The sequence below is a fragment of the Quercus suber genome, unplaced genomic scaffold (genome assembly GCF_002906115.3).
Source record: "Quercus suber isolate HL8 unplaced genomic scaffold, Cork oak 2.0 scaffold_224, whole genome shotgun sequence".
NCBI classification, from domain to species: domain Eukaryota; kingdom Viridiplantae; phylum Streptophyta; class Magnoliopsida; order Fagales; family Fagaceae; genus Quercus; species Quercus suber.
Genome location: NW_027069682.1, coordinates 1,034,801 through 1,045,019, shown reverse-complemented (window position 1 = coordinate 1,045,019; position 10,219 = coordinate 1,034,801). Strand labels below are relative to the sequence as shown.

The 10,219-nt window shown below is 30.0% G+C and overlaps 1 protein-coding gene across 1 annotated transcript; it reads right to left on the bottom strand.

The window, feature by feature from the left end:
• Window positions 1-590: 590 nt before the first annotated feature.
• Window positions 591-4,704, bottom strand: LOC112000020 (GDSL esterase/lipase 7). The gene is made up of 5 exons (XM_024032125.2): window positions 4,345-4,704; window positions 3,334-3,461; window positions 2,758-3,003; window positions 2,276-2,522; window positions 591-1,041 (listed from the first exon to the last, which is right to left on the bottom strand). Exons 1-5 carry the CDS (start codon window positions 4,589-4,591, stop codon window positions 833-835), a joined length of 1,077 nt encoding a protein of 358 aa, XP_023887893.2. The 5' UTR covers window positions 4,592-4,704; the 3' UTR covers window positions 591-832.
• Window positions 4,705-10,219: the final 5,515 nt, after the last annotated feature.

The following is a 10,219-nucleotide window of genomic DNA, read 5'->3' as shown; positions in this document are numbered from 1 at the left end:
GTGGTTTGAACCATGAAAATGAGATATTATAAAGAATGTTATTACCACTAAACTATCACTTAACATATAAAAAATAAACTTCAAAGCTAAATTGTTTCAGATACATATATATTCACAATATAGTTTTAGAAAATCACAGTTTGACTATTTTATAAGTCTATATTAATTAAAATATCATAATTTATAAGGAATCAATTTGAGACTAGTCTAACTATTAAAAACCGTTATATACGTGGAATCTTGACTTCAAATAAAAATCATGAAATGGCTTGTGCATTTGGGGGAAAAAAATTAACACAATGCAAATATGTTTTTTTTTTTCTTTTTAAAATATCACTTATTATTCACATAAATAGCTTTTAATTATTTAGATTGGTTTCTAGTACTTGCGTGCATGAATGTGTGTGTTGCTTAATAAAATTTTGTCTCCCTTGGCATTAAATTCTGGCTCCACTACTAATATTAAAGATGTTAAGGTGTTTTTCACTCACTTTATTGACATAATGTTGTTGCTTTATATTTTAAAATTTCACCGTTGCGATTTTTGTGTAATAAAAATAGTGTCAAGTTAGATCTATGCGAAGATGATATAGCTTCTACCATAACTTACTACCTTAACAAATTTATATCATTAACATTATTACAACATTTTTGGGACAAAGGTTTTGTCGTTACAGTAGCATCATCAATCATCATGACATTTTCTCTCTCCAAAGTTGTGCAAGGCATTAAGAATCCATTATTCAACTAGTTTATTAATTTAGCAATTTGCACAAAGGCATAAGCGATCACAGATATACTTCTTTTTAAAATCTCCAGGTAAACATCTTCATCACTTGCTTACAAGTTCTTGGATGTTCAGTGAACCACATAGGGCAGTACCATTAAAACATTGACTTGCAATAATACTGTATACTGCTTCTGTTGGGTGAATTGCATCGAAAAAGACTTGTGATTTCCTGTCTTGGCAAGGGGCTTGATTTGGAACACATAGCCCCGATTGTGAAACAGAACAACATGGGTTTAGTGAATCTTTTAGCCCTGCAAAAATTTAGATCTTTTAAGTTACAAATGAACAAAATATATCAACAAGTAAAGTATATACAATTTAAAAAAAAAAATGATTATCTCTTTGGTCATTGAAAAAGCTAAGGCCAGGAAAAAGGAAAGAATAAATACATCATTGGATTTTGAGTTTCTTCTCTTCTTATCAAATAAAATACAAACAATAATAAACCCATGGTCTGAAAAATTTAATATCAACTATAATTCATCAACAAACTAATTAAAGGGTGAGTTTCAGTTAGTTCAATTAGTAAAGTCTTTAATAGTTGAATAAGAAATCTGTGGTTTAATTCCCGCTTACACCAAAACCAATTAGTGTCTTGGTCGAGTAATAAAAAGTTATCATTAAAAGTAGACATCATAAATTGAAATTTTCCTTAAAAAAAAAATAACTAATTAAAGTCGATCACATAAGTAATCTTCTCAATGTTGACCTTTTTAAATAATATGTTTTTTTTTTAACAATTTTTATCAATGTTTTTTTATACTTGTCTTTTATCCCTATCTTTTTTATTCCATCGGCTTGAATCAAATCACAAATTTTTTTATATGCATTAATTTGTCTCTTTTGTAGATAATTAGACTATCTCAAAGACTATATATTATCCTTTTATTAAAAGAAATTATTCCTATCATATGTATAAACGAAAATCTTTATCATTTATTTGAATTTCCACATATCCATCGTAATGTACTATAATAACCTCATGATATGCTCAATTCAATGAATATTTTATATACAAATTTTTTATCTCAATTCTTATAAAAGTGGTTTTTTTTTTTTTTTTTTTGAAAGAGAAAGAAAGGAATAGGACTCACCGTAACGGGTAGGATTTGCCACCAGATCATACATTAATTGATACCTCTTTGCCAGAGCGAATATAGCGCCTCTAACAGTTTTGGCCAAATTTTGAAGCTCTACTTCAAGCTTGTGATTGTAAGTAGATATATAAGAAGTTAATTTATCTGAACATTCGTTCTTTTGTTTTTCATAGAAAGCTGGTTCACAACCCATGGCGTCAATCTCAAACACTAGAAACTTTCTAGCTCCTACCGTATACAAATCCTGCACAAAATCAAGACCATGCACGCATGATTATATATATGCTCAATTCAATGAATATTTTATATACAAATTTTTTATCTCAATTCTTATAAAAGTGTTTTTTTTTTTTTTTTTTTGAAAGAGAAAGAAAGGAATAGGACTCACCGTAACGAGTAGGATTTGCCACCAGATCATACATTAATTGATACCTCTTTGCCAGAGCGAATATAGCGCCTCTAACAGTTTTGGCCAAATTTTGAAGCTCTACTTCAAGCTTGTGATTGTAAGTAGATATATAAGAAGTTAATTTATCTGAACATTCGTTCTTTTGTTTTTCATAGAAAGCTGGTTCACAACCCATGGCGTCAATCTCAAACACTAGAAACTTTCTAGCTCCTACCGTATACAAATCCTGCACAAAATCAAGACCATGCACGCATGATTATACATGAGGCTATGTCTCATTTTTAATTCTAAATTATATTCCCCTCGCAGTTGGTCACACGACTCACACGTATTTTTTTTTATAAAATAATTTAAATTTTAAAAAATTGTACACATGAAATATTATAATTGGTGAAGTATAAAATGAAATAATAAAAGCAAGACATTGAATTTTTACTCCTAATTGGAGAGAATGGACTTACCAATATTTTACTTCCGAGTTCATCTACAATGATCTCAGCGAATTGTTTCATATTCCACTTGCTGCTACTATTGTATTTAGGTGAAAGAAAATTCTGGGTATAATCATTTCTGCCAATCACAACAAGAAAAATAGACTTTGACAAGTAGTCTTTGAGCTCATCTGGATTACCAAAAAGTGTTGGCAAATACTCTTGAGCTGTCTTCTTAAACAACTCAACTTGTTTGTCCATGCTTAAAAATACACCCTGCATGATATAGCCAATAGAAGAAATAAAAAAGGATTTTTAGTTTTTAAAAAACATTATATACTATATAATAAAATTTGAAATTTAAAAATGCTCAAAAATATATATTTTCTCTTCGCTACACTTACGTAGTTATTCTTAATAAAGATTTGGATAAATTACGTATAGTTTGCATATTATAAAACATTCACGATAAAATTACATATTATACTAGTTTAATTCTAATATCGAGCAAAGCACAAGCCTTAAAAAAAATAAAAATAAAAAAACCGCGCACTTTTAGACATGTTACAAAATTGCCAAATGGAAAACAAAAATTGAATTTCTTACATGATCAACAGTGCTAGTTTCAGGACGGATCCCAGCTGGGCCAGATGCATAGTTAAATCCCTCAGTGTGTTTTTCTGTCTGATTGAAAAGCAAGTATGGAGGAGGGACTTGTAATCCAAGCCATTGAGCTGCATTTAGATCACAAAGTTAATAAGATTTAAGAGTATTTATCATAAAAAATTTCAACATTGCTCTAGTTCTTACATAAATGATAGCATCCATCAAGCTATTGGGGGTTTAGGGTACTTCTTAAACAAAATTGACTTCTTCGGATTAAAGAATCTCTAAACAAATCCAATCCATGGTGGCTCTAAAAACCAAAGAGATGGATAGAGTAGCCTAATGAAAGTAGTATATTTTGATTCAACTATTTAAATCATTATTCAATAAATTATTAGAATTAAACAATTGTTTCTCACATTCTAAACTCAATTGAAATCTAAATCTTAAAGGAAAATGCTAACGAATGCCCTTAGGACAATGATTAATAATCCATTTAGAGAAAGATTTATGGGAAAAGAAAAAAAAAAGTAATTAATGTTTTAACAGTTTTTTCCATTTTCCAGAAAAATGGTGTTAAAACTTTCCTAAAATAGATTATTAACCATCACCCTAAAGGCACCCATTAGCATGACACAATCTTAAAATACTAAAATAAATCAAGCTAATAAATTTAAGCCAAGTCTCAAACTCACAAAAACACGTAATTTTCAAATTATTAATAGTGTGAGTCAGGACGAGTTACATTGAAAATTTTATCAACTCAAACCTAACTTAACCCGAGTTTCCCAAATAAATAATAAACCAAATCTAGCCCATCAATCCATGACAAATTAACCCAAAACATTGGGTCAATTCGTCGTGTTAGTGCCTTGGAATAATTTGAAGGCACACTGCTACATCAAGCTATCCCAATTATGAATTTTACAAGCATAAATTCTCAACTTATTTTCAAAATGAACAAACTGATACTAGGATACTTGCTTGTTTGATTTATGTGTAGAAATTTACCGTAGAAATCAGCCAATGTAAGGCCATTTGTGACCCTGCCTGTTGTTCCATTTGGAAAATCTATCCCATAAGGTGCATAATTTGCTTTTGCATCTGTGTTTAGAATATTATCATTGCCAGATGCAACAAATGAATCTCCAAATACGTATAAAGCTGGTGCTAGCGGTTGCTTTGCCTCAGACTCTACTATACAAAAGAAGAAGAGGCAAACGACAACAAAATGCATGAAGATGAAGGTCCTGCCCATTTTTATTGCACTATTCTGAGATTTTCTCTCTTAATTTTTGTTTTTTTGGGATAATATAATCAGAAGATACAGGGAATAGGATAGGATGGAGTAGGAAGACAATTCTCTCTTAATTGGTTGTACAAAAATGGTGGCTCTTTATGGCCTTTTTATAGGCTAAGCAGTCAATACTTGATAGGTCGGTCACTCTGGGGTACCCCCAACTACAGCTAAAGTCGACTTAAAATAGCATAACCAAAATTGGTCTATTTATTTTGTCCTTAAAAAAATTAGTCTTTTTTTTTTTTTTTTTGAAACTAAAATTAGTCTATTTAAGGTGGTCATTAATGACCTGACTGAAATACCAATATACTTATGGAAAGTTCTTTATGATTTTTGCAAATGGTTGACCAATATGGATTTACAATTATATTAAAATCTGACTAAATCTAGTAATTATTATTATTGTTGTTGTTGTTGTTGTATTTTTAAATTGCATACTTTTGTTAGTTCATAACCCAAAATCATTTGACCCTTTTCTCTCTCTCACAACCCTTAAGAGTTAGGATGCCAATAATTTCTTGCGGCGATCTAATCATTAATCGGTGCAAAACATAGAAAAGTTTGAGACAAAAAAAATACATATGATGTACAAATTTAATTAATAAGTAATAGTAAATAAAAAAATTTAATTAGAGAATCTGTATAAAAATAAATTAGCTAATCTAGTAGTAATAGGGGGAATGAAATGTAAAATTTTTTTTTTTTTTAAGTATTCTTTTTATTCCCTCATTTAAAAGTTTTTTTTTTGGGTTAAATGCTTTGTTTAAAATTTTAATTTTTCTCATAAGCCCATTTTTAATCCTTGAAAATGGAAACTGGAAGAATAGAAGGGAATGAAAAACAATTTATAACTCTTTACTGAAGTCCTAATAATACTTTTTTATTATTATTAAATGCTTGTACTCTTTAAAGAAATAATAATACTTTTTATAAAAGGAATTTCTTTGTCCATGACTCCACTCTTGACCCTAATGAAGTGGTCCTAACACTAATAGGAATAAGAAATAAATAAATCGTCAGTGAAGGATTTGTCATATCATAATTATTCATCAATTTTGGTTTTGAGAGAGAGAGAGAGGGTTAGTTAGTTAGTTAGTTAGTTTTGTGGAATAATGAAATGGAAACAGAGAAAAAGAAAAAGAAAATTGATGAAAGAGAAAAAGAAATTTAAGATAAAGGAAAATATATTTTTTTATGGAGATTGAATTCTCCGTTTAAGGGATACTCATTATGGTTGTAAAATGCATTTTTTTAAGGACAAAGTTTGGCTACAAAATCGATTGTACCCTTAGGCTACAAACTCACTCAATATCTTTTTATTGAAAGTGAATTTTGACAAATCCACAATTGGATTGCATCTTCTTCTTATATCCTCCGTGTTTGCAAAATTTCAAAAAAATGAAAGATCAATAACTATATCATCAATAAATTTTTAAATTGCAAGTTTTTGTAATATAAAATTATGCATAAAATATAAGATTATAGATTTTATAGTAAATGATATCCGATTGACACAAAAATTGACATGTGCATTAAGAGCGTAAAGAACATGTAATTCAACGGTTAGATTTTCAAAATATGCAGTAATATTTATTTTATTAAGTGAGTTTGTAGGCTAAGGCTATAACCAATTTTGTAGCTAAACTTTGTTCTTTTTTTAATATAGTCAAAAAAGGAAGTATATATTCTCTTATTTAGAAATTTGTGAAATGCATTATTAGAAGAGATATCAAAAACACAACCTAAATTAATTAATATCAACCAATACATATATGGTTGTTTGAGGGGTTTCTTTTTTTTAGGAAAGTTGTTTGTTTGATAATAATTGATTTCTTAATATTATAACACGTAAGTTCCTTAAGGCATGTGAGTTCCAGTTAGTTCAACTGGTAAAATTTCTTATGGTTAAATAAGAGATCTGAAGCTATCATCAAAATCGGACGTCATTGGTTAAAACTCTCTAAAAAAAAAAAGAAGTTCTTAAGGCCACGCAATTTTACATCTTAATATAACTTTTAATTCTATTGTATACTTCAATATCCCAATAGAATTTTGACACATTATATTTTTTTAAATAATATAATATATGTTTCACCATTATAGTAAATGCTTAATAATTGAATATTTATTTCTATATGCAAGCTTAATCGTAAAAATATTTATTAATAACTGTCATAATTATCAATTTTTATATTAAAAAAAAAAGGATTAAGTTTAGTTATAAAATCAGTTGTAACCTTAGGTTACAACCTTACTCAATATTTTTTTATTAGAGGTGAATTTTGATAAATCCACTGTGGGGGGAAAAAGGCCTAGCTCAACGTAATGGGCCGAAGGCCCATAGGAGGGCTATTTTGCAACCGAGAAGAAGAAGATGGAAAAGGCAGGGCCCGTCTAGAAGTGGGACCCTCAGAAGGAAGAATTATCACAATCCAAAGAGGATATCTCCTGTCCGAAGAGGTTGTAATCCTCTGACGCAATATTATAAATCAATTGAATGTGTGAAAGGCCAAAATGACATTCCGAGGATTCCACCTTATCAAGATAAGCTCTGAGTATGCTATGGAACAATAAGGATGGAAAAATATCTAAGGGGAAAGCTGCTACCACCGTATTTAATGCACTGCAGCAACTTTTCTGACCGCATTTATGTGGAGAAGACCCCTGAACAGTGCATCCTAATCTACCGCCACTCACACAAAGCTAAAAGAATTTGCCTGACGTGACATGTACTCAAGCAAACTCATGGATGAGAAATAAGTGGACGATGGAGATGAGGAGAAGAGTGACAATATAAAGGAAGGAAGCTCCTAACAAGAGGGGGGAGGAAGAGAGCTTGATTGTAACCCTAAGATTTTTGTTCATCAGATAAACAATAGTGTAGCTCTTCGGATTTTCAGATTTTACGTATAAATTCATGTTGGCTTGTATTTGAAAGTTGTGATCCATTATTATCAATCCCATACTTAACCTAACTCTTTCACCCATACTCTACAAATTAATTGTTTTTGGGCTTGGGCCACAAATATCAACCCTACATCCACCATTGGAATACATTTTCTTCTTATATCCTCCATACTTGCAAAATTTCTAAAAAATTAAAATCAATATCTATGTTATCAATAAATTGTTTAAATTGCAAGTTTTTGTAATTTAAAATTATGCATAAAATATAAGCTTATAGATCATATAATAAATAATATCCGATTGGCACAAAAATTGACATTATATATATTATAAGAGCATTAAGAACATGCAATTCAACGGTTAGATTTTCAAAATATGTAGTAATATTGATATTTTTAAAGGAATTCATAGCCTCAAGTTACACTCAATTTTGTAGTTAAATTTTATCCTAAAAAATAGAGAAAATCATATTATGCTATATTTTTCCATGTATTGCTTATGTGAGAGAGCATGCATTTTCTGCCATGTGACTCATTCTTTATAGTTATCTTCATTTAATCTTCCAACTCACCAAACTTTGCATTTATGTCAAAGTATTACTAATTAATTGTCAAAATATTACTAATTAATTGTAATGTTATAATGGGATAATCAATAAATGTCATTTGTGCTATGTATTTATGTCAAAGTATTACTAAAAAGGTAAGGATTTGCTACAAACTAAGTTGCAGCAACTCCTGCAAAAATACACATGTGACAAGTAGCCATTTGGTGTAAATTTTAATCTTGACATGGAAGTTTTCATTTAAATCTTGCCTTATATAGACACCTGTCCAGCCTTATATTTAAATAAAAACTTCCATGTCAAGATTGAATTTTTCACCAAATAGCCACTTGACACGTGCACTTGTTAAGACCCTGTATAGATGTTGTAATTGGGTTGGTAACAAGCTATTGGATTGATTGTAACTTATTAGGATCTATTATATAGATAAGTTGGTACAGTTAGGATGTGGTTGAGGGAAGTTAGTTAAGTTGGTTAGTTATAATAATTAATTGAAAGTAACTGCCAAAAAGCTATAGAATTAGCTATTTTCCAATGCATTGCTTATGTGAGAGAGCATGCATTTTCTGCCATGTGACTCGTTCTTTATAAGTATCTTCATTTAATCCTCCAACTCACCAAACTTTGCATTTATGTCAAAATATTACTAATTAATTGTACTGTTATAATGGGATAAACAGTAAATGTCATTTGTGCTATGTATTTATGTCAAAGTATTACTAAATGGGCAAGGATTTACTGCAAACTAAGTTGTAGCAACTCTTGTAAAGATACACACGTGTCAAGTGGCCATTTGGTGAAAATTTTAATCTTGACATGGTAGTTTTCATTTAAATCTTGCCTTATATAGACACCTATACAACATTATATTTAAATGAAAACTTTCATGTCAAGATTGAATTTTTCACCAAATAGCAACTTGACACGTGCATTTGTTAAGACTCTGTATAGATGTTGTAATTGGGTTAGTAACAAGCTATTGGATTGGTTGTAACTGATTAGGATTTGTTGTATAGATAAGCTAGTACAATTAGGATTTGGTTGAGGGAAGTTAGTTAGGGTGGTTAGTTATAATAACTAACTGAAAGTAACTGCCAGAAGTTATAGAATCAACTATTTTCCCATGCATTGCTTATGTGAGAGAGCATGCATTTTCTACCATGTGACTTGTTCTTTATAATTATCTTCATTTAATCTTCCAACTCACCAAACTTTGTATTTATATCAAAATATTACTAATTAATTGTAATGTTATAATGGATAATCAATAAATGTCATTTGTGCCATGTATTTATGTCTAAGTATTACTAAAAGGGCAAGGATTTGCTTCAAACTAAGTTGCAACAACTCTTACAAAAATACACACATGTCAAGTGACCATTTAGTGAAAATTTTAATCTTAATATGAATGTTTTCATTTAAATCTTGCTTCATATAGACACTTGTCTAAGCTTATATTTAAATGAAAACTTCCATGTCAAGATTGAATTTTTCACCAAATAGCCATTTGACACGTGCATTTGTTAAGTCTCTGTATAGATGTTGTAATTAATTGGGTTAGTAACAAGCTATTGGATTGATTGTAACTGATTAGGATCTGTTGTATAGATAAGCTGGTACAGCTAGGATGTGTTTGAGGGAAGTTAGTTAGGTTGGTTATTATAATAACTAACTGAAAATAACTGCCAGAAGCTATAGAATTAGCTATTAGAGGACTTGTATCTTGTACATCAGATTCATAATAGAAATAACAGAAGTTTCATTGATCTTGATTCTCTAATTCTTCTCTCTAACTCTTCTCTATCTTAAGGAGGACTGGTTCCCTCGAAGCAACTACTCATAATTCCCTATTCCACCATTAATTCCCACCATCATTATGCAGGAGTTGCTGCAACTTAATTTGCAACAAATCCTTACCCTTTTAGTAATACTTTGACATAAGTATAAGTGCTTATGGGGTGTGAAGGTAAGGGCCCGGGTTCAAGTCTCCGGGAGGGAACTTCACACACATATACACTTAGATTAGGCTAGTGTAGAATTTCTATCTTGTATTAAAAAAAAAAAAAGTAATACTTTGACATAAATACATAGTACAAATGACATTTATTTCTTAT

Coding starts and splice junctions, on each gene's coding strand:
- LOC112000020 (XM_024032125.2), bottom strand. CDS start 4,591: ATGGGCAGGACCTTCATCTTCATGCATTTTGTTGTCGTTTGCCTCTTC. Junction 3,004..3,333: donor AAACTAGCACTGTTGATCAT/GTAAGAAATTCA, acceptor TATATCATGCAG/GGTGTATTTTTAAGCATGGA. Junction 2,523..2,757: donor AACTCGGAAGTAAAATATTG/GTAAGTCCATTC, acceptor GATTTTGTGCAG/GATTTGTATACGGTAGGAGC.